At 31.1% G+C, this 24,466-nt stretch overlaps 3 protein-coding genes and 1 pseudogene across 3 annotated transcripts; 2 read left to right on the plus strand and 2 right to left on the minus strand.

The window, feature by feature from the left end:
- Positions 1-1,733: 1,733 nt before the first annotated feature.
- Positions 1,734-5,861, plus strand: LOC129891700 (WPP domain-interacting protein 2-like). The gene is made up of 3 exons (XM_055967152.1): positions 1,734-1,927; positions 2,183-3,277; positions 5,022-5,861. The coding sequence occupies exons 2-3, from the start codon at positions 2,185-2,187 to the stop codon at positions 5,723-5,725; spliced, it is 1,797 nt and encodes a 598-aa protein (XP_055823127.1). The 5' UTR covers positions 1,734-1,927; positions 2,183-2,184; the 3' UTR covers positions 5,726-5,861.
- A 2,620-nt stretch (positions 5,862-8,481) lies between these two features.
- Positions 8,482-10,069, plus strand: LOC129893199 (zinc finger protein ZAT9-like). Its single transcript, XM_055968689.1, has one exon. The coding sequence runs from the start codon at positions 8,786-8,788 to the stop codon at positions 9,923-9,925; it is 1,140 nt and encodes a 379-aa protein (XP_055824664.1). The 5' UTR covers positions 8,482-8,785; the 3' UTR covers positions 9,926-10,069.
- A 7,279-nt stretch (positions 10,070-17,348) lies between these two features.
- Positions 17,349-18,062, minus strand: LOC129891701 (photosystem I reaction center subunit V, chloroplastic). The gene has a single exon (XM_055967153.1). The coding sequence runs from the start codon at positions 17,904-17,906 to the stop codon at positions 17,466-17,468; it is 441 nt and encodes a 146-aa protein (XP_055823128.1). The 5' UTR covers positions 17,907-18,062; the 3' UTR covers positions 17,349-17,465.
- Positions 18,063-22,545: 4,483 nt separating this feature from the next.
- On the minus strand, positions 22,546-24,110 carry LOC129893021 (uncharacterized; annotated as a pseudogene).
- Between the last annotated feature and the right edge of the window lie 356 nt (positions 24,111-24,466).

A 24,466-nucleotide genomic window follows, 5' to 3' on the forward strand; every position in this document is an offset into this window, starting at 1 on the left:
TCATATATAACAATAACATTTTTTTCATTGGATATTTATAATATAATTTTAATACATATTAGCGAAATAGTCAATAAAGCACATATAATTCAAATTTTATACACTTTAATATCCTTATAATACATTTTGTCAATTTCTTATCAAACAAGCATAATATATTTTAAAACACTTATAATACAAATATATTGCATGCATAATTCACTTTTAATACATATCAGATTTATCATAGTATTGCTATAGATAGTAATAAATAAAAAATATCGCTAAAATCAATAATTATTTATTAAAAAGTGTTTACCCAAATAATTTTTTCTATCAAAATTACGAGTACGGGCTAGATATGGCCCAAAACAATGACTTATTGGGCCTGGTAAGAAGAATGGCTGACTTGCCCATTTCCATGGTAAAGTTTTCACGGGTTATCTCTTTAATGAACAGTTGTTTAATAAATAATGTATGATTTACATAAATTACAGGGTTAATTACAATGTTTCTTCACTATTTTTCAATTTACAGAAATCTCTTAAAAATATGGTAATTCGGATACATTAATTCAGTAATTCGAATACATTAATTAGAGTTTTATATATCAGTAGGTAACATTTAAAGTATGATACATTGAACATAGAGATAATTTATGAATCAAAATTAATGTATCCAGATTACTAAATTAATGTATCCAGATGAAAAGAAAGAATTTTTGAATTTTTTTAAAATGGATGAGAGTAATGAAAAATATGATAAATAAAGGAGTGTAATTAGCTAATTTTTCCTTTAATAAATGACCTTCTGTTATTTCTCTTATAATTTATAAACATTTTAGACCATAACTAAAGATTCATTTTGATGAACTGAAATTTATATGAGAAAACGTTAGACTATTGTTTAATTTTTTGTGATCTATTATAAATGTTAGATGCACGATAACTTAATCTTATTTGTAAGGTCGAACAATATATAAACAAACATTAAATCCGAGTCTAACGTTATTTTGAAAGTTAATTTTCTAAGGCTACATATGTACAACTTTTAAGAATATGAATGAAATTTAAATAGGGAAATTTGTCAAAGCCTTTGGATTAGTATTATCGGTAATTAACAATTAAATTTACAAGTATTTTAGTGCTTTTCCCTATCATCGTAATTGCCACTTCATATAGTTTCCTCTAAGACGAAAAATAATAATAAAAAATTATCGAGACCTTTGGGTTTTGAAGTAATTTATTATTGTTCTATTGATTTTTAGCATTTGACTTTAAATGTTATACCTTTTTTAGTACGTGCAAATAATTAAATTCGTGAATGTTATTTTATCCTAAAGAATTTATAGAACTTATATTATTTTGATACGATTTAAATAAATTTATTGTATTATATTATTTATAATTTTTTGAAGTTTTCACATATATCTATACTTTTGAATTGAATGTATTAAACTCGTGAATGTTATTTTATTCTAAAAAATTTATATTATTTTGATACGATTTAAATATATTTATTGTATTACATTATTTATATTTTTTTGAAGTTTCCACATATATCTACACTTTTGAATTGAATGTTATAATTGAATATAACTTATTTAGTATTTATGATGCATTCATCAATAAAGATTATGATGTAATAATAAGTATTCACTTATTTTAAATCATAAATCTCGGAATAGAATGTTGAATGTATAATACTTTTGATAGATAGTATTTTTTATTTTTAAAGGTGAGACTTTCCGAAATAAATTCGAATTAGGAGCATAATTAATGGAAACGAGGGAATAGTTATAGTTATACGCTTAAAAACAATAAATTTTAGCAGTTCCAGGCGGCTATAAATTTCCCAAATCCGTTCGAGTTCTAGGGTTTCCATAATCTCAATTCTCTTCGAATTCATCAAAATCTCTTGGAAATGCAGCACAATAATGAATGAAAAGGTACGCTCAGTTACTTATATTGCTTCTCCCTTTCCTAATTTTTCGCATCTGCAGTACAAATTTTTACAATGAACGAATTCAATTTTGTTCCATATGATGATTGTTCAAGCTGCAAATTATCGAAGAAATCATAATTGATATTGCGAGAAATTTTGTTTGAATTGTTCTCCGTCAGCTGGAATGATGGTTGTTTGTTCTCGATCTTGATCTGGGTTCGTAAAAAAAAGGTTTAATTAAATATACATTTTTCTCTAGTGATGGACTTGGAAGATCAAAATTCAGCTAGTAAATCGGTCCAGGATAATGAAGAAATGACCACACCGGCAAGATTTGAAAATGGTAATCAAACCAAGGTAGAAAGTAGTAATGGGTCTAGTCCTCCTGGGGATAATAGTAATAATAATAATTTAGATGACGTAAAAGGCAAGGGAATTGAAATTAAGGAGGTTGAGGATTATTCAACTCCGCTGGTCAAATCCTCTCCAACAACTAAGGGGTTCGGGTTAAAGAAATGGAAAAGGATGAAGAGGGACGCACAGCGTCAGGATGGGGATAGTAGTGTAAACAGCGGTAAGCTGTTGAAACGGGGTTTGGCGAGTGAGGTTGATAATTCAGGAAAACCTGTAAATTTTTCTGCTGGAAGGATCCAAAAAAGTGATGGATCTGTTTCATCTACGAATGCAGTATTCAGGAATACTGGAGTTCTGGTTGATGGCTTTGGTGTAATCGCTGACTCTGGTTTGGCTATTGGGCCGTTTTTCCATGCTGTATCGGAATCAGAGAACAGCGAGGATCGGAGTAGTAGGTCTTCTACTGCAGCTATTGCGCCAAAGGCAAGGTATGAAGCACCTGTGCCCCCTGGTTATCCATCTGAAAAGCATTGGTTGAGGAGTTTGAGTGGGAAGAGCTTGAGCACATCAGCTCAGAAACCTCATCAGGGAAAAGGTCGGGCTGAAACTAGTAAAAAGCCTAGAGGAGAAAGGGTCAAAATCGAGAAGCAAAACTCTCGGTCCAGCATGGAATCTGACTCGCAAAGCTCTAATTTTCTCTTTATGCAGGGTAACTTTGCTACAAGTAATGGTACAAAAGGTGAAAGGTCAATGATCTATGATGGAGAATCCAGTGATGAAGCTCAGGACAGAGAAAGACCAATTGTTGAGGAACTTCAGGCTGGTCTCGAGAGAGGAAATGATAGGGAGTCTGAAAATGTGTCACAAGAAGATCTAGCTGCTGAATCTCCATGGGAAGTTGAGGAAGAGAAGAGTGAGAATCACGGTTCATCTACTGATCACGATCCACTGATGGAATCTATCTTCAGCTTCCAGGCTGCTCAAGAAGCTCTTGCTAGTGGTACATCCTTAGTTCTTGTTGAACATTTCAACTTTACTACTGCTTAAATGATATATATCAATGTAATAAATGATTTGCCTCATAAATATGTTCTACTTTGTATATTCCGTATGTTGCACTAGGTGGTGTCTTTCTGGTTGGATCAATATGCTAAGAGGATGGTTCTTATGTTTGACACTTCCTATTTGGGCATCACTCAAGAAATATGTGCTAGCATCATTATAGGAACAATAACATCAAGTCTATTAGTCAGTGAATCTTTTTTAGGAGGTGGCATTTATAATCCTTGTAATGTACATATGCATAAAGAATCATTTGGAGATGGGCTATGCGTTCTCCTCTTCAAGGAGGCATTTAATCATTTATATTTGGTTATCATGCTGTATGTGTGTGCATCTCAGACCATATTGTTCTTTTCTTTTTGATAAAACAGTTTTTATGTGCCTAATGTCATGTATTTTGCAATTTACTGTTTTCTTTAATATTATCGTTGGTATAATAACTTCAGGATTACACTGTGAAGATGTTGATATTTTATATATTTCTGTTAGCAATAGTGGATCTTGTTGAGAATGTATTTACTGATACAGAAGCCACTTTTAACTTAAAGCATGTCTAGCAAACCATCGATGAAGTTCAATCTCATGTTAATTGGAAACAGTCTGCATAAGCTTATTGTCTTTCTGTGTCTGTCTGGACTTGATACCACTTCCTTCTCTGACCCTCCGTGTCACACAAGTACGCTTAACTTTCTTTTATCTGCATCCAGACCTTCCATTTAAATCTGTTTAACCTGCTATAGGATGTTCTTGGGGTGGTAGAGATTGTAGTTTGAAGAATTCAATTTCTGACCGTGAGAAAATAAAATTAGGATATCAATCCCACCTCCTTTGGTTATGGAAGAATTAAGTTTATTGCTGAATAGTTATTCAGAGCTGACCTGCCAGTGTAGTAAGTTAGCCTCGCAGGCAAGAGAGCATCACATTTGGGACACATGGGTAAGAAAGGCCTAACCATTTCTCAGTAAAAGAGGCGCCCTCTCTGCAAACAAGGTACTGTTAAGATGGATAGGCATTTTAGTTCCCAGGGTTGGCGCCTTGTGTGGCTCGAACTACTTTATGAGGCTTATTTGGGATTTTAGCCTGCTCTCACTCCATCCAAATGTCTCCCTTCCCACGGTTTTGTGGACTTTTCCTGTTGCACGAACCATCCAAAAACCTTTCTTTACACAAGACTGCAGATAGAACAAATTACGGAGAAGCAAAAGTCATTTTATGTGAGGTTGAGATTCTTGGTCAAAAATAAAAATTGTTTCTTGCTTTTGAAGCATTAGATGGTCAGACTTAGGTGCTTTGCACTACCAGTTTAGTAATCCCTATCATTGAACATATAAGGATATTTGGTTGTCGGTGTTGGTCCTGTTTGACCTCAGAAGCACATTAAAAGGGAAGTACATATTATATCATTTGAAGTAGTTGACCAGGTCCTTTTCTGTGAATGTTCTTGTTTTTGGATGAGCTTTTCTATGTCTATGTTTTTACTATGCTTAAAGAATTTTTACTGATCTGTTTACTGGATAAGTATATCCATTGATTTTTGGTGGTTCACTAGCATATTACTTGAGCTTTCCTCGTCTGTCTGCCTAATTTAATCAGATAAACCATTAAGTTTTTTTAAAAAACTCGTTCAATTTCTTATTATTCATGCACTTGAGACTAATTTTGTTGTTGTGCTTTCTCCACAGAAATTCAGAAATTCAAAGAAATCGGAAAAGATATTATCTCTGGTCATTCGCTTGAGGATGTTGGTATACCTTCAACTTTTACTACAGATGACTCAGATTTCCCTAGACCAAGCGCATCCGTTCTTTCACAGAACTGGAATGGTGCTCAACATTCTCTTAACTCTTTGGAGTCTGAAGTGTTTAGCCTAAAGCAGAATATATTACTGTTGCAAAACAAGGTTCAGAAGGCAGCTGACCTGGTTAAATCCAAGGAAGCAAGAATTACTGAACTTGAAGCCATTTTAGGTAGTAGCTCAAAGAGTGAAGAAGAGGTTATTGAAAGCGAGTTCGAGGGTCTCTTCAGACAGAAAATAGAAGCTGAAGTTCAGTATTTGACAATGTCAACAACAGCCCAACAGTTGAGTAGTGCAGCAGTGGATCAACTTACCCTCTTGGAAGAACAGAAGACCTTAGCTATAGAACAAGCACGGATGGTGCACATGCTAGGAGATGCCGAAGCAAAGGCTACAGTGCTCAAGACACAAGCTGTGAAGTTGGAAAGTTACTGTGAAGATTTAGCAAGCACTGATGAAAAGCTAAAGCTACAGAAGAAAGTCTGTAAGTACAGTTGGTGTTTTTTCATACAGTTGGTGTTGTTGGCCGTTGTCGTCGGACTGTTTCTGATGCAGATGTCTCTTGATCATGATGAACTTGTACCCACCTAATGTTAGAGAAGTCCCTTTTTCTCTTTTCTTTTTTCTTTTTTTCTATCATCAGCATCGTTATCATTTAATGTTGAAAATGTTAGATTAGTTTGTTTTAGATGTTTATAGATATGGCTGAAATACCTACTTCTCATTTTGTCAAGTCTTTATTCAAGCACATGATTGAAGTTCATGCAGAAAAGCCTGACCTTCAGCCATAGAAACTTCAAATACCGCATGGCTGGAGTTGTTTCGAGGTGGATGAACTTGCAAATTTGTATACAAGGGTGGCTCAACTCTAAAGCCACTAAAGCAGTGGCTTTAGGACCCAAAAAATAAGAAGCAAAAATCCCCCAATACGAAAACATACAAAAAAGAAATAAATTCGACCGATTAAACGAAGAACCAACAGCACTGAGCAGACAAAAGATGAAGGAGGTACATATACATATGTTAAAATGTTAATATTAATTGTGAAGCACCGCCAATAGCACACTTGGAAGAAACCCTAAGTAGAATTTATAAAAATTATGTGTTGATTGTTATAGGTCGTTGCTAATCGTTTAGTAATTATTACGCACATATTTTTGAAATTTTATTATTGCTATAATTATAATAAAAATTCGTAAACAGTTAAATTTATAGTTACTTTTTATTTCTTAATTTGTTTAATTCACTTCAATTTGAATCATTCATATCTTGAGATTGACTTTGTACAATTGTTTTTAATTTTTTCAGATATTTTATTAAACATTTCAAGCTCAAACTAATTAGATTATCAAATAATTAAATTTAAATGTCTTAACTTTGAATGTCTTCTAAAGGTAACAATCACTATAATATTGATTCTTGTAATTTAAAGTATTACGAAATATTATATAAGAAAAAAATGATACTCTAATTGACATATTTAATGAAATGAAGTCTTGACCAATAAACTATGTACTTTAGTATGAAAAATATTAAATGTTAAAGTAAATATTAAATTACAGGTAGTTGATCAGTTATGTATCATTTTCCTTCTAAGGAATTACGGGGCATTTTTTTTTTATTTACTTTAGAAGGAGGATAAAAATCTGGCACTGACATATGATCCCATAAATACAATTTTTGTTTTGCTATCTAATTATAGTATCCTCCTCCTATTTAATACTTAGTGTACCACCATATATTATTTCCAACTACGTTATTTGACTGGACTATATAGCCAATCAAATATAATTTACACTTTAAGGGTTTGTTTGGTACGAGGGATAATGAATAATTAATTTAAAATTAATTTTAGAATGAATTTATCTCATCGTAAAATAACTTATCTCGGAACTTGCGTATTTCGAAATTGTAGTGTTGTTCTTATCCAACATTAAGATAATGTGGTGAAATAATAATTCTGAGATAACTTGTTCCCAAATTAAATGAACTCTTAAGAAATTAGATGAATTAGTACCCCATATAACACCTATGCTTTGGTCACAAGCAAGTCTTGATCGATTATGTGGTTCTTCACCGATCATGACGCTTCATTTAAAATGTTCTTATAGTAATAGCACAATTTTTTTCTTTCTAAAATCACATCTCACATCAGATTTTGAGATGCAAAGATATTTCCATCCTTAATTTTATACTTTTAATGCATCAAAGTTCAAATGACGAATTTTAAGTCGTTGAGAGAGATTTATAATGAAAATACAAAAAACAATTCTCACTCCATCCTAAAATACTTGTCACATTTTGTTTTTTAACAATTAAACAATATAAATTTTGGTCAATGTTTTAAAATATATTCTTTTACTATGTTGATATAAGAAAAATTCCAATTTATCGTTACATAATCATTAGTTTTAAAATATTGAATTAATTAAATTAAATTAAATTTAAAAAATAAATCAAAATAGTTTTAAAGAAACAAAATATGACAACTATTTGGGGACGGAAGGGAGTATTGAAAATTGAATTATGGATATTAATATGTGGATTTGGGCGGTGTGAATAAAGGCATGACTATTAAGAAACACACAATTAGTAAATGACCACTTAATTAAGGTAATGACTAACTATTTTCCACATTCAAAGTAAAAAATTAAATGCACACGGTTAAAAAATTATGTAAAGAGTTTTGGTAACTTTCATACTCCTTGACAAAACTTTACATTTAATTGGGTAGAGCTTTTAGTAAAAATAAGTGGGGGGATATCTATGAAGATAAATACCAAAGTTATTTGAATTCACAAGAGTTTTCATTTGATTAGGCTACCTCTTTTCTTTTGGTTTGATTTGTACTCAAAATCTTAAAAGATTGAGAATAATATTCACCTTCTAAACATATCCTACAAAACGAATCATCAATAATAATTAACATAAATAGGAAAATCTTCAAAATAAAGAGATAATAATACTATGAGTAAATTTTTATTTTTTGTTTTTACAGTATACGATTCTATTTAATCTTCAATTAGTTAAAATATGTGTTTACGTTACATCTAAAATTATTATAAAAATATGGACTAACAATTAATGTAATTTTCACAAGTGGAGTCTGAATCTTAAACCTATCTTGTCAAGGTAAAAAGTTTGTTTTTCAATAAACCTTTCGACTCAAGTTTAACATAATGTATACATAAGTAAAATAGTAATTAATTCCTCATAAAATTAGTGATTATTCACAAACAAAGTGAATATATATATAGTCAAGATATTACAAGGATTAAATTAAAAATATTATTACCTCCAAAAAAAATTAAAATTTATAAGAATAAAAAGTGATTAGACATTATCTCATTTTCCTACCCACGCCACAGTCAATGCCTGAGTTGAGAACGTGACAGTCAATTTTCCACACAATAGCAGTTTTAGAATGACTCTTCCTAATCCCTTCCCCCTCTTCAACTTCTTCTTCTTCTCATTTTTCTTCTATTTTTTCATATTAATTAACTTTCCTTGTTGGAGCTCATGAATTTTCCCTTTTTTTTCGCCTCATCAGTTTCCTTTTAAGCTAAGTTACCTCCATCCCTAGCTCGTAGCTAACATAATTTTATTTTTTTTTTTATAATTAACAAATTTTGGTCTGTGCTCTTTTTTATCATGGGGACGCTATGGATAAATCTGAAGATTTCAGAGAAGGATGAGTTAGAAGATCATCATGATGAGAAGGAGGATGTTATGGAATTTGGAGTAACAGACGAAGACGAAGATATTAAAGTTGAGATTCCAAAAAATGATGATGATGATAAGAGAAGGATTTGTCATGTGTGTAACAAAGGATTTGGCTCTGGTAAAGCATTAGGAGGTCACATGAGAATTCACGTTCAACCTTCCAAAAAGCAGCTCTTCTCTGGTAAAAAGGACAAAAAATCGAAAACACGAGAACAAGTATATTTAGAAAATTGCAATAATGATCAGTTGTTACCAACTTGTTCAATGTGTGGTAAGAATTTCCCGTCGATGAAATCGTTGTTTGGACATATGAGGTGTCATCCTGAACGGGCATGGAGAGGAATTCATCCTCCTCACTTGAAATCTATCGACGAGATCCATATAAAAAAAGCGAAAAAAACAGCTTCTGCTACTACTACGACTACTGTTACTGTACCTGGATGGTCAGTGACAGCTAAGCGAGGCCGTAAGCCCAATGCTGAAGAAGAAGCCACTAACTCAGTCTCTAAGGATGAGGAGCAATTGCAGGATGCTGTTCATCATCTGATGCTCCTCGCCAACGGAGATTCAATCGAGTCTGGTGTTACTCGGCATGATACTCCGGAAGAATTGGAGAAAACGAACAGCAATTCTCTTACATCCAAAGCTGAAACTGTGGAATTTCATGCTTCTGAATCGAAGATCGCCGATAACAGGAAGAGAAGGAAGAAGAAGATGAAGTTGAGGCATCTGAATTCCGTCGGTCCAGCTTCAGTCATGGCGGCGACACCTGAAAAATACAAGTGCAACACTTGCGGAAAAAGCTTCGCAACTCATCAAGCACTTGGTGGGCATAAATCAAGCCACAATAAGTTCAGATTGGTAATTCAAAATTCCGATGTTACTAATGTAGCTGCAACAAGTGAAGAAGCAGCTGCTATCAGCTCAAAGTTGGCTGACAGCAAATTATCAAGTCAATTGAATTCACCTGGATGCAGAATTCTGGATTTTGATCTCAATGAATTGCCCCCTGATCATGAAGCTGAACTTTCTGGTAATCATGAATACTTTCCATTTTTTCCAATTTGACAATGTTAAGTTTTGAAGATGTGCTTTGGAGCACCGATAAAGTTATTTTTGTGACTATAATTCATGCCTTTTCCTGATCCTGTGTGTGAATATACGATGTTTAGTGCACCGAATTGCCATTCACAATATATTAGTTTTAGTCTATATATCAGTTTAAATTTTAGCTGGTCAGGAACCATTGGTTCTAATCATTGCAGCTTAGTAATTAACCATCTTGGTTACTTGTATCTTTTTTTTTCTCTGTTTAACATCCTTAATGTGGTGTTTTGAAGTTGGGATTTGGTTGTTATCATCTTGATGGGAAGCATGATGGTCCAAACAAGCCTGCTGGAAAACATCAAATGTATATAAATATGTACAAGATTATATCTCTTGGTTTAAAATTTCTTTAAAATTCCAGTTTGCCTATACAGAAGTAGTTAAAATTCTTTAGTTCTCATTTCTCCGCCGCTTCTTGAGCCGAGGGTGTATTAAAAACAATTTTACTATCTGAGATAGGATAATATCTGCATACATTTTACTCTTTTCAGACCACATATTGCTGTTATTGTTGTTGATTTTTCGATTAAGTTTTGATGAAAAATACTACGATAAGTTCCATTTTAATATGATAAAAAAATATTTTTTAAAATTTTGGTCAAAATTCACGTAGTTTGAAACTTTGAATTTTGGTTAGTGAAAAGCCACATATAATTTGGGATGGAGGGGCAGGTAGATGGTTGTGATTCTCTTTGTGTATGCTTCATTTTTTTCTTATTCCTTACTGATGGTTGAATGTCTCTTTGGCCATGGAAATTAATTAATGCCACCTTAAATTTATAATTTGCTATGTCTGGTCTTTCGGAAGCAACCTTTCTAGCTCTATAAAAAAAATAAGATTTACGGACACTTTATTTTACTCGTGAATTTATATTGAATACATTATTATTGATGCAGTATTGAATGAGACTAAGGAAATAATTGTTGGTCTCGATAGGTTTGAAGTCAATTTTTGTCAATTTATCCTGATTGAAAGAATAGGACACTAAACTTTGCTTGCAAGTATATACCTTAAAAATGAAGGTGGAAATCCTTAAGGAATTATTCCCAATCTCAAATTATTTGTCGTATTTCTAATATGTTTTTTAAATGTATTTTTTCACCATATTAATATTTGAAAAATCGATTTTCTTGAGCGGAGAATTTATTGGAAACATAAGATTTGCATACAACTATCCTTTCTAGATTCTATTTATGGGATTATATTGGGTATGATATTAAGATCAAAAGAATTGCAACTTATAATATTTTTGATGTAGTTTTTAAATATCTAAATTTTAATTTTTAAAGATTAAATTAATAAATAAGTCAATTCGAAAGTGTTCAAATTAAGAGAAAATGAGAAATAGGTCACCGTGAGTCACGGCTTAGAGGAGATCCTATAATTAAACACAACAACCAGCATTAAGACTTTGATCTCAGCTTAGAAAATTTTATTCGCACCCAATATTTATATCAAGCTAGTAGATATAATATATATTTATATATAGATTTTTAACACTTAAACATAATTAATTAATATAGATTTTTAGTTTCTCACCTCATTAAATCATTCTATTGTAGTTAATCTACATGGTTTATTGTAATTATCGAATGCAAATAAGTATTTATAACCTAGACCCTACTACATATATTCATCAATGCCAAAATCATTTTTCATGGATTTATTTGCCTATGTGGCATCGTGAGAGCTAGGCATTTATATACTTTGATTTAGTATAAATGATGATATTCTGTTTGATTAAACTATTCAAAAAATTTAAAGTGATTAGAAAGTTGAGGTGTATGGCCAAAATTTTGAGGAGGAAAAATGTTTGTATACTTTAATTCGTTGATACATTTATATACTTGTAGATGAAAAGGGAGCAAATAAAGTAATTTTCCTTTTTGATATAATTCTGAAACATTTAGGAGGGAATGGTACATATACAATATATGTTAAGGCAAGAAATAAGTATTAAATCCCAACTGTTTCCTGCCCACATTCTCGTGAGTCGTGACTATAATATATTAAAAAATTACTTTATACAATATGGAATCAGAATTTTTATTGAAATCATTTAAAAATTTAAAAAATAAACATATTAAAAATGGCAGAAGTTTAACATCTACTCTCTATATATAAAAATAAATTTAACTTAATATATAAAATGTAATTTTTTCAAAGGTGGAACTTTGCATAAACCATAATGAGAAGCTGGTTTTGGTCGATGATGGAGTCGCCGGAAAACTTTGACAGCCATATTTTCTTGGGAAATTTACATAAATATACTATAGAAAATATTTATCATTTATAGTAATAATATTTTTTTCACTGGACATTTATAATATATTTATAATACAGTTTTAATATAATTTTAATACATATTACCGAGAATAATTTATAAAAATCATATAATATAAGTTTTATCCATGGATAATATATTTATCACACACGTTAATACACTTATAATATATTGTGTCAATTTCTTTCCAAACAAGCATAATATATTTTAAATACATTTATATTACATGCATAATTCACTTTTAAACTTCAAATTCTAGATAATTTCTTTGTTATAATTTATGTGATGTAGTTTATCTGGATATAGAATTTAAAACATATAGGAAGATTTTGTAACGTTTCAAAACTACTTTTAAAATAAAGAGATTTCTATATAGAAGGATATACCTTTGTAAAACTGTCACAATCCAAATCTAGGGCCTAGACATGACATGTCGAATGAGGAACCCGAAAGTACCTCAAACAAACCTCTTAGCATTCTTTTAGCCTTTCATAGGTAATGACAATAAATAAACAAGCGAAAATCATAATAGTAAATCTTCAACTTACATATGTCGAACAATACCTCTAACTTTTAAATTTAATAGGGCTAAGACAAGTCCCTAGCTCACCATCAATCATAATAGAAAGAAAAGTCATAGTAAGTGTCTAAAGATCTCAACATATCATAAGCTAGAAAGATAAAAGAGTATTGATCCCGGAACATGGGAACTCACCAAAAGTTGTCTTCAAACGAAATCTCAACTAGCTACGTGGAGGAGAACAAGGAGGAGCAACGGTCCCTACATAGTGATATCATGTAGGCAAAAGAGTATGCGTTAGTACTTTGAATGTACTAAGTATGTAGGCATGCATTACAAAGTAAAACATTTAGGACATTTATAAGGTAAAGTACATAAATGAGTGCATGCATGAGTAATCAAGTAGATATCATTATTCGATGGAATAACTCATTAAAACCTTTAATGATTCAAATATGCAAGAATTGTCCTTATAGCACAAAGAATCCATCATTCATATCATTTCATCATTCTTTTATTCCATAAGACTCACTTTTGATCATAGACATTGCTTTCATAAATATTCATTTGGAATCAAAGCTTTCAAGTCAAACTTCATTGAAAATATAGTAAAACTAGGTGAGTTCAAATCACTTCAACTTTCAAACATGTATGTAAATGAATATGCATAAATACTTTGAAATCCATTAATAAAAAAAATCATGTTTTAAACAATCCACCATGAATTTCAAGAACCTTTAAAGAGCTAAATAGAGAAAATACTTGAAAACCATCAATTCATACATATGAAATCATTTTGCATCAAAATAGACCAATAATTATTAGTTTAACCATGAGTCATGCTATGAAGTAGAAATAAGAATTACCCATAAGAAAATCTTACTTGAAATCAAGAGATTTAGTTGAAAGAGTTTTTATACTACATGGTGGAAGAACCCATGAATAAACAGTCACATATTTTAGAGTAAAGCTTGAAGAGAATTGGGTAAATAAATATAATTTATCATATAATCAAAATACTTTAGGCATGAGAGTGAAATGAATACTCTCATTGAAGCCTTACATACTTAGAATTCGAAGTTTTACTCAGAATCGAATAACTTAATGAACACTCTTGAATTCTAGTCTTTTCTCCTCGCCGGAGAATTTTGTGTACTACCCGGAGTATAGGAATCACCAGAATAGTATTTCTACACTACTAAGAAAGCTTGATGAATAAAATGATGAAATAAGGTGAGTATTTATAGGTGTGAAGGAGGGACCTAACAATAATTAAAATAATTATAAAAAAAATCTGAAAATTTAATAGAGTATTGTGATGTCATGGGTGATGTCAAATGGAGGACGACTGTTGTCATAGGTGATATCAAGTGGATCTAAATATTCTATGGTTGGTGAGATGAATCTTCTTTTTACGGAATATCCTTTTTCAGAGCTATGTTTGAATAAGATAACTTTCTAATTAGGATTTGATGTCTTCATATGAATTCTATATATAGAAGTATTCTTTCATGACATTTAAGAATCAACTGATTTGGAGCAACCTACAGTGAAATATAATTTTTCTTCTACAAATACTCTATTTCGTTACAACACCAGGTCTTGCAAAGATTAATTTATTTGAACTACTTAAACTCCGAATCTTAAGATATGGTCTTCATAAAAATTGTAGGTAATGAGGTTGGGGTTATTAAGAAATTTGAATCACCTAATTTAGTCTATCCTATGAAAAGTTATACCCAAAATACAGAAGCAGTGACATTTTCATCGAGAATTGAAACACTATATACAACGTTTTTAGGGGGTGTTACTTTTGTCAAATAAGTGGGACTCAATATGTTAAATTAAGGCGGTAAGAGTATATGGTATCCGAAGTTAGTGTTGACATTATCTAACTTCAAATTCGAACACAATGTCTGAAATTTTACATGGTTGAAGATCAGGCACGTATGACTCTATGGAGTTCAGTTATTTTTGCTTGATCAGTCATATATTGCAGCTTTATTTATTTTTTCCTCACTTCAACAAATTTTATTTATACTTTAGTCATATATATATGAATTTCAAGTAAAAATAACTGAAATCAATAACAAACGATCACAGTTTAATCACTTTTACAAACTTCAGATAAAAATAAATAAACTTTAATTATATATAACTACAAATATCACGTATCAAGTTTGATATTTCGAATCAAACTTGAGACATTATGAAGTACATGTGTATACAAAAAAATTTGAAAAGGAGAGTACATGCCAAATAGTGGTATCAAAATAAACTCCTGGCCCACTTAATGAAATTAGAAGCAGGCCTCAAGCCAATCAGAACGCACGGCGGCCCAAATAATCAGCCCAAGTTACCGTGCAACTTCACTTTTATTAAAAATCCTAAACATTGTGATTAAATGATTTCAAAAATTGTTTATTCCACTTTAATCCTATACCATTTAGGATTGAGATTATTTGTTTCCAAAAATTATTTACTAATCTATGTACGATTTGAAACTCAATATTTTATATAAGTACTTGTCTTAGAGTCTTATCATTCCATATTATTCATCTAAGTTTTAGCAAGTAAAGTAACGTCTAAACCATGGCAGTTTTATGCGTAAGTTAGAACTAGCAGGATTTGGAGGTGTTGCACGAGATGACAAAGGAAGGTGGCTAGGCGGATTCTACGGTCGACTTAATATGAAAGCAACGTCAAACCTTACACCGGAATTGTGGGCTATACATGCCGTCCTAACCCTGGTGAAAAATTGCAATCTGAAAAAGTGATTATTGAAACTGGCTCAAATGACGCCCTGATGTTTCTTAATCGTGTGAGAGATGTCGCCAAAGATCACTCTAATCATGATGTGATAGAAGAGTGCAGAATTTTGTTGTCTGAGGTCGAGACTTCTCCGGTTCATATGTTCAGATAAGGAAATAATTGCGCAGACCAGTTGGCAAAGTCTGAAAGAAAGCAAAATCAAAATTTCATGATATTACATCATCCGCCACCTTCTATGCATCAATTGCTTTTTGCGAACATGGCTTACGTAGCCTATGCTAGGTATCTGAAGCATGCAAGATAATGTGGAGTAGGAACAAAAATATATTAGTGTTAATTAAATTGTAATATTTGTAAAAGAAAATAAAAAGAATACAAGAATATCAAATATCATTTTGTTAAAGTGATGAAGATATATATCGTTTTTTTTAGGGGGGGGGGCATTTCCTTACTAGCTCTATTTTGTAAATGAAAAGGAAAAATGTTTGTATATTTTAATTCGTTGATACATTTATATACTTGTAGATGAAAAGGGAGTAAATAAAGTAATTTTCCTTTTTGATATAATTCTGAAACATTTAGGAGGGAATGGTACAAATACAATATATATGGTAAGGCAAGAAATAAGTAGTAAGTCCCAACTGTTTCCTGTCCACATTCTCGTGAGTCGTGACCATAATATTAAAAAAGTTACTTTATACAATTTTTAAATGCAGTGAGAAAATCAAAATTTTCATTTAAAACATAAAAAGATAAATATATTAAAAATCATAGGGTTTTAACATCTACTTTTCCTATGTAAAAATAAATTTAACTTAATATATAAAATATAATTTTTTCGATAAAATAGTTCTTGTATGATTATCACCGTAACATTCCATAGTGACCGAGTTAATTGAGCGGATGTCCCAAATGGAAGATCTTTGTATATGTTTTTCAATTGTGATCGTCGCACCGGAGTGATTTACATATATGCATTTCGTATACAATTTTTGGGAGCTATTTTACATTAATATTATAGCGGGGTTAATCCATAGCGTACTCGAAAAATAACGATTGTGGCCTGTGGATTCCCTTGTTATAAAAAAACAACAACAACAGCATGGTGTGCATGCTGACAATCACTGCCCAGTATGCACGTTTAGAAAATGAGACATATAGTAACTTTGTATCAAATTTATAAACCAATTTGATTGCAACATTGTTATTCATCCTTAATATTAAATATCTATAGAATAAAATATTTGAATTGAGGATCTATCAAAAACAATATTTCTATCTTCACATGATAAAGATAAAGCTGCGTACTCACCAACCTCCGACCACACTTATCTTATGAGAGAGTATTGTTATTGTTGTTGTTGTAGATCAATCATATACAGAGAACTAATATTTTCCAAAGAGAAGCAAAATTTGACACTGACAAAAAGTAGTTTTGGGTAGATTCAACCTATTTCACTTGGGCATGAGAAAAGAAAAAGTCTAATTTTTTTTAAAAAAAACATTTTCTTAAAAGATGAATTCTTAGATATTATTCTTTTGATGTTCCATGATTCATTTAATCCCAGCCTTTTTTTGAGAGCTAAAATAGTTATTTCTACTGTTGTTATGGTTGGAGCATATTCGAATCATATAGGACTTGAAATTTTGGTTCATAATATCCAAGTTTTGTAATAATTATTTGTGATGAAATAGAATAGAATTCAGTCTCAAGGAAATGGATGACCTTTTTAACCAAAAAAAAGATACTTTATCTGAATATGAACTTTTACGACGAATATATAAATTTAATCAACGGAGATAGTACTAGTCGTAATTCTTTGGCACTATACAAATAAAAGCTACTGCATTACAAACAAAGGCGACATCAATTTCACCTAAAAATCAACAGAAAAAAAGTACATCATATTTTTTTTTCCTGGTTTCAGCCAAAGAAACTGGGATCGTATCCATTGCTGGAAGTAGCAAGGATATAATAAGCAACAATATGACCAATAGATCCCCAAGCAAGCACATCAACAATATTGAAGCCAACCGGATCATTAGACTTTAATAAACTTACATATTCCTTAGCCCTAACATCTCCAGCTTCAAAGTGAGAAATTCCGTTCTGTGACGGCACCTGTTTCGCAACGTTTTCTCTCTGGAAATTGAAGAAAACGAACCTTCCTAGGAAAAGTGAAAGCCCAGTGCTCAAACTTATGACAATTGATGGATTGAGTTCAGCTTTCACAGCGAGATTTCGGGTTTTTTTGGTCATAGGTTTGAAGGCGATGGGTTTGTGGAGGAAGAGGGAACAGTCTGTGGGTTTGTTGAGAGGTCTAAGACCTTGGAAAGTTGGTGCAGAAAACAGAGCTGATGCCATTTTTGTGAGTTGTGTTGAGGTTGATGAATATTGGGGATTTGAAATTGTTGTAGAATGCAAATTGGGTGTGTTTGGGGGAAGTATATGTGGTTATTGGGATTTCAATATCTAAAGATAGAAGTGGGATTTCATTTGAAAATGTGTGAGGGGAAATGAGGGGAAGTAGATTTTTGAAGGTGAGTTGGCTTTGATTTATTGGTTCTTTGTGGATTAGAGATCCTTGAAACCCAACCTTTTTCTTTTCTACTACTAAAAAAAAAAACATAATATACTACTATTACTCCCTTAACAAACACATATATTGGCTATTCCATTCCATTTTATCAAACTTCCATTAGATTTTTCCATTTTTAGTTTTGAAAAGTGTGCATCAAATATTGAATCGAACTAATTTAATTCGATTTGATTTTTTTTAACTTTGATTTGGTTTGATTCGGTATTTTTAAAAAGGATTTTTGATGTAAATGAAAAATAAAATAAGGACAAAATCAAAATATAAAACACTTACAAATTCAAAACCATATCAAATGATGATGTGTCTCACCATGGAATATTTGTTGTGCTTATAATATCATATTTGTCTTTGTGAAAAGCATTGTGCCTCCAACTATTGCTCGAAAAAAATAAGGATGAAGACGAATTCCTTTACATGACGTACATCAGCAAAAATACGTTTGGGTTCCTCTTTGGGAGTTAATATTTGAAGTTAACTATCAGAATTATAAACCTATTATACTACTTTGATTTGTTCATGAATGATTTAATTGTTAGTTGCTTTTGTTTTTTAGTTTTCTCAGATATTCATTAAGTTAAAGCGATTTTTGACATAAAAATTGTTAGATATGTGTCGCTTCAATACATTTAGCTTACGTTTTTAACAAGGCGGAATCATAGTAAATCCTTTAACTTAGGATTTCTTTTAACTAAGTGCAAATCCTAATTACCGTATATTTCAAAATAGAATGCTTTTATCATATATCATTATTTGTAGTTTTAAAGTCATTATGAGAACCTTGAAGTAAAAGAAGTGTCTATTAAGGATCTTTGATTTGAAATTTTTATGTTCGTTGGTTTAAGGCTTAACGTGTTGGAATTTTACATTGTCAGTAAGTTAAAGTTGAGCAAATCCATTGAATTAGTATAACTAATTAATTTAGTTTTTTTATATAGAACTACTATTGTTGTTGCATATTCCAAGGACAAGAACTGATTTTATTTGATGTCTCAGCCAAAGAAATGCTGGAATGATGAGGTTAGGGATAATTCAGATACATTATTTATAAGATATGTGTTATATTTTATTAAGACTGATACACTCTGCAGCACATCGATGTCATATTTTACTACCTTCGCAAGAAATCAAAGCTTCAAAATGGTAACCATTACAGATACACTACAGAAAATTGTGTTTTCAAGGATTACATGAGTACGGCACATGCAAGGTACTATTCAACTAATCAAGATTTTAGTACACAAGAAGACTTGGCACGTGGTGCTGATGTATCTAGGCTTGAGAGGTCAGTTACCAACATAGTAAGAGGTTTGTCTATTCCTGCCGGTTTGCCATGACATTTAGTCAACGATGTCTACAATCTTGTGAATTGCGCTGGTGATTATCATTGGGTTTTGATTGTAGTTGTGTTAAAAGAGAGGCTTATTTGTGTGTAAGATTCATCAATAGGTTCAAGAAAAAAAAGAACCATATGCTGAGATAAAAAAGCTGGCTGAAATGTTGCCAACTTATATTGACGACAGTGGGTTGCTTGAAAAATTAGATCCCACTAATTGATATGTTCGTGATACTTACAATGACAAGTCAACTGGCATGCTTCTGGGACTAGAAATCTCATTTAATGTTGAATATGTTCAAGGGATCTCTCAACAAGAAAGCGATAGCGTGTAAATAATTTATTATTTTTTATTTTCACTATAAGTATCATTTGCGTAGTATATTTTTGTTACTTAGTGGCAGTCAATGTATGTATCAACAGTGGGAGTCACTATATGTGCTAATATGAATGTGCATTTCAATTGTTATAGGAATTGCGGTGTGTTTATAGCTGCGTTTGCCGAGTTTCTTAGCGATGAAATTCCGATCCCATCAACTGGAATCCAAGCTGATCATCTTCGTTCAAGATATGCAGCTCTATTATAAAAATACGGTGTTCAAAAAGTTAAGGGTGGATATGTCAGTGAAAATGATGATCCACTTAAGTCTAGAGAAATTTTTGTATCCCCTAAAGAGGATAAATTGGTAGCTTTAGAGTAGTTGTGTATCAACTACTCAAACTCAATTTTTGTCTCTTGGTTTTATAATTTTGTTGATTATGTTTTTTGACAAATTCACTTTTTAATATGTATATATTTCTAATATTTTATTTTGTTATGTAAATAACAGTGCGTTGTTTATCTTAGTAACTTCATCATTTTCAATTGCATGTGGATTAATTTGTACTAAGACGGATAAATTTGCTTAAGTTTGATATATTTGATTTATCCAGATATATATATATATTTGACAAATTTGAGATGAAACAATATTTAGATACTGATACATTTATTTAGTATTATACAATACGGTATTGTACATTAAATCAGCAAAAATTAGTAAGTTTGTTTCCCTAATATTTAGTTTGATTCATGAGTTTAAGATTTACATATTAGGTTATTTCTGAAATATTACACTTAGATTGAATACATCAGATTTAAAATGATACATTTAGAGTAATGATGATACATTTGATTGCAAATTTATACAGATTCAAACCATTATAGATTTCATTGATTGATACATTTGTTTCTCAATGAAAAAAATTCGATACATTTTAAGTTATGCTTTGATACATTATATTGTGACCGATACATAGTATCAAATAATGATACATTATCAAAATTGTGATACATTTGATAAAACCTAAAAATTAAATTATGATACATTAGATCATTTATTCATGATACATTACAAATACACATTAATAGGCTAGATACAAAGATTTTTAGAGCATTTGGTAGTTACACATCACGCTATGTTATATACTGAATGATACATTTAATAATGAACAGGGAATATAATCATTTAGATTAACTTTGATACATTTTTAGGATCATCCGCCCATCTGAATATTTTTGAGATGTTAATTAAATAAGTATTAAATAAATAAAATTTTATCATATAAAAATGAATAATTCAAAACTGATACATTAGAGTGGTCACTTTTTGATCAAACACACTTGCATTCAAGATGCAAAATAAATCGAGAGGCTGAATAGTAAAAAACACAAACTAATTTATCATAATTTGTTATTTAACAACTGAATCATTTATAAATGAAAACGTATTCGATGTTAACACGATCATATCCTAAGTTTATACGTCTCACTTCTCATCTGGAAAGAAATTACAGGTACGTCAGTTGTGGCCCTCTTGTCCACAACGTCCGCAACTGTTTGTGTTTGATGTTAGCTTTTCATCTGGGTTAAACTTTCTTCATTTTGTTAGTCTTTTAGGCATCCTTTTGAATCTAGGCAGCAAGACAATTTCCTCTAACACATCATTTGAAACTGATCAGTCTTCCTTATCCGGTATTGGTACCATTGGAACTTCATAGGTACTTACTAATGCAACTGGTTTGTAATATTCAGAGCAGTAGGGATGCACATTTGTAACATTCTTGCCCTTTAAAACAGCAATTGTGTGTGCACACAGTATCTCATCATATTGAAATCTCTCACAATTGCATATCTTATACTCAAGACACACAATATATCTTCGTCTAGATTCATAAATTGAAAAAATAAATTCAGATAATGGCATAACCTGCAAATATACAAAAGTAAATGATATATTTTAGAAAGTATATTCAAACGATGGAACAACCTACATTTGATTCATCCTATCGGATAAATAAGATATATAAAATTATGATATATACCTTCATTCTCGAAGATTTAGATGCGTTTATAATCAAAATCTCTTCAAATCTTCTTTCTAATGTTTTCTTTGTATATCCGGCTATTTCTCTATTTTTTCAGTTCCATGAACTAAAAAGAATTCTAGTCTCTTCTAAAAAGTCTAATATAGGAAGCTTCCGCGCCTCAACATGGCAACCATTGATACATTCCGCTATATTAGAAGTCATCATTCTTTCTCTGTTGATCGGTGCATGCACTTTTGACCACTTTTCATACCCAGCATTCTCAAGATATTCTTTAAACCTGTGATCAACTTTATCCAATTTGGTCATCAATTTTTTAAAATCTTCTTTTCGATAAGCCTTTGCCATTGAATAAAACAAATCACTTAGTGTGGTTTTGCTCCTCCTGAAGTTTGTACAAATATTTTTTTCAAAGATGTCATATACATGCATAATGTGGAACATTTGGATACACATTGCTTATGCTCTTCATTATACTTTCATTTCTATTCGATAAAACACACATTTTGTTCACGCTCTCCAAATGCACTTTTGAATTGTTGGAAGAACCATGTCCATGAATAGTCATTTTTCGTGTCCACGACATCATAAGCTAATGGCAATATATATCCTAATAAGAAAAGCAACCAATAATAATGTATCACATTCTTAATGTTACGAGTATTAATTTAAAATTCGTTCATAATAATTTAGAAAACACATACCTACCCCATCGAGTGTGCTGCCGATACAAAGGTACCTTTGTAAGCCCCATGAAGTTGTGCTCCGTCAACAACAACTACCGGTCTGCAGAACTCAAATCCTCTCATCAATGGTCTTAAGGATATGAACAGATACATAAATTGATTATTTTCTGACTTGTGCATTCTTATGTATGAATTTGGATACACACTATTTAGCATATATATGTATCTAGATAGATTCTTATATCCATCGGCAGGTTTATCCCTTATCATCTGCAATGCACGTTCCTTAGCACGACAGACTTGATGGTAAGAAATATCAATCCCGTAGACTTCTCTAAAATAATCAATTATATCATTTGGGGTGTGAATTATTTTATGATTGATCAATTTAGGAGTTGTCACCCCATTAACAAATTCAACAATTGCCTGGACCTTGGTTAATTTTCTATCTCTCAATGGACATATATGTTCACCATTGAATTACCTCACTTTGAATACATATAAATTTTTTCGACAAGATGCCTTCATACACCAACTGCAGTCTTCTGAAAAACATACTAATACATAGTTGCATTATATGTATCAGATATATTACAGATAAACAACGTCACACATAAAAAAATTCAACAAACTACTGAAAATAAGGAAAAATACAATATTAATAAACAATAATTTAATAATCAGAATTGTTAATTTCAAATAATATAATTTGTATCAGGTAACAAATTATCCATAATGATTGATATATGTTATAGTTATTGATACATTATATATGCCATAACAATTCGAACATAAAATAATAGAAACACATTATCATCATCATTTAAAATCGATGTATCAAAATATCTATTTATCATATTAAAAAGGTCTTAACAACACATACAATATCAACATTTATCAATTTACCAACAAAAAATTAAATTACAATATATCATTACTTATCTATATCAAAAAAAATATGAATATCTTGATTGTCGGTGCACTACTAATACTTACATACCTCTTTTTATCAGATATCTTAACCTTGAAATTGAAATTATGCTCAACCTTATATCTCGTCATCACAGATACGAGTGTTGCTTTATCCTTATACAATTATTTCTCCTTCACATCAGTACTATTTGTATCTGTAGTGTAATTTGTTATTTCTAATTCCGGTATATAATACGAATCACCAACTCTTGCTTTAACCAAAGCAAGAGCTTGAGTATCATTAACCGAACCTTTAACACAAATAATTTCATCGGAAGTGCCATCAAACAAGCATATCTCTCCATCCATTTTATTCGATGTATCAAAACAAAGTGGGTACATTGAGAAATCAAGCACTTTTATTTCAACTCAACGTACAATTTTACTCCCATATCATTCCTAATAGTCAATGGAGACGAATTACCTTCTACTATGTATCGAATTTCTATATTTTTCCTCGACACATCGATATCCAATTCAGCAGCAATGGCAATTTTGAGAATCATAAAAGAGATATTTTGCCCAACAACTATTCCATCACTCTTGTATCGTTCATATTTCACATCGTTTTCCCAAAAATCTGAATGTCTCAACAATATTGATATAATCATCATGTAGCTTTAAATCGACTTTTGATTTTTTCTGTTCTGATGCGTTTTGGAGAAAACTAAGATGAAAACAATTTGAATTTTAAAATTCGCGCAATGTTAAATCTATAGAGATATTTTTTTACTATTTTCAATTTACAAAATATAATGGATATGGAATATGCATTGTACCCGTAGATATGGCTATGGAATATAACGGATATGAGTATATATGGTACTACTATTTGCACCTTGTATAGCCCATTGAAAAGTGTTTCATAACGGTCAATCACAATTTATAATTAAATTCGCGTCATGTAAAATATATATATAAATTGTACCATATTTTTTTGCACAAATTTAGAGATATTATTTTGGAC

This window comes from Solanum dulcamara, chromosome 6 (assembly GCF_947179165.1).
Source record: "Solanum dulcamara chromosome 6, daSolDulc1.2, whole genome shotgun sequence".
Classification (NCBI taxonomy): domain Eukaryota; kingdom Viridiplantae; phylum Streptophyta; class Magnoliopsida; order Solanales; family Solanaceae; genus Solanum; species Solanum dulcamara.

Bases quoted from the DNA above. Each gene is read 5' to 3' on its own strand.
- LOC129891701 (XM_055967153.1), bottom strand. From the start codon at position 17,906: ATGGCATCAGCTCTGTTTTCTGCACCAACTTTCCAAGGTCTTAGACCT.
- LOC129893199 (XM_055968689.1), top strand. From the start codon at position 8,786: ATGGGGACGCTATGGATAAATCTGAAGATTTCAGAGAAGGATGAGTTA.
- LOC129891700 (XM_055967152.1), top strand. From the start codon at position 2,185: ATGGACTTGGAAGATCAAAATTCAGCTAGTAAATCGGTCCAGGATAAT. The intron at 3,278-5,021 runs GTACATCCTTAG...CTTTCTCCACAG, and splicing joins TCAAGAAGCTCTTGCTAGTG to AAATTCAGAAATTCAAAGAA.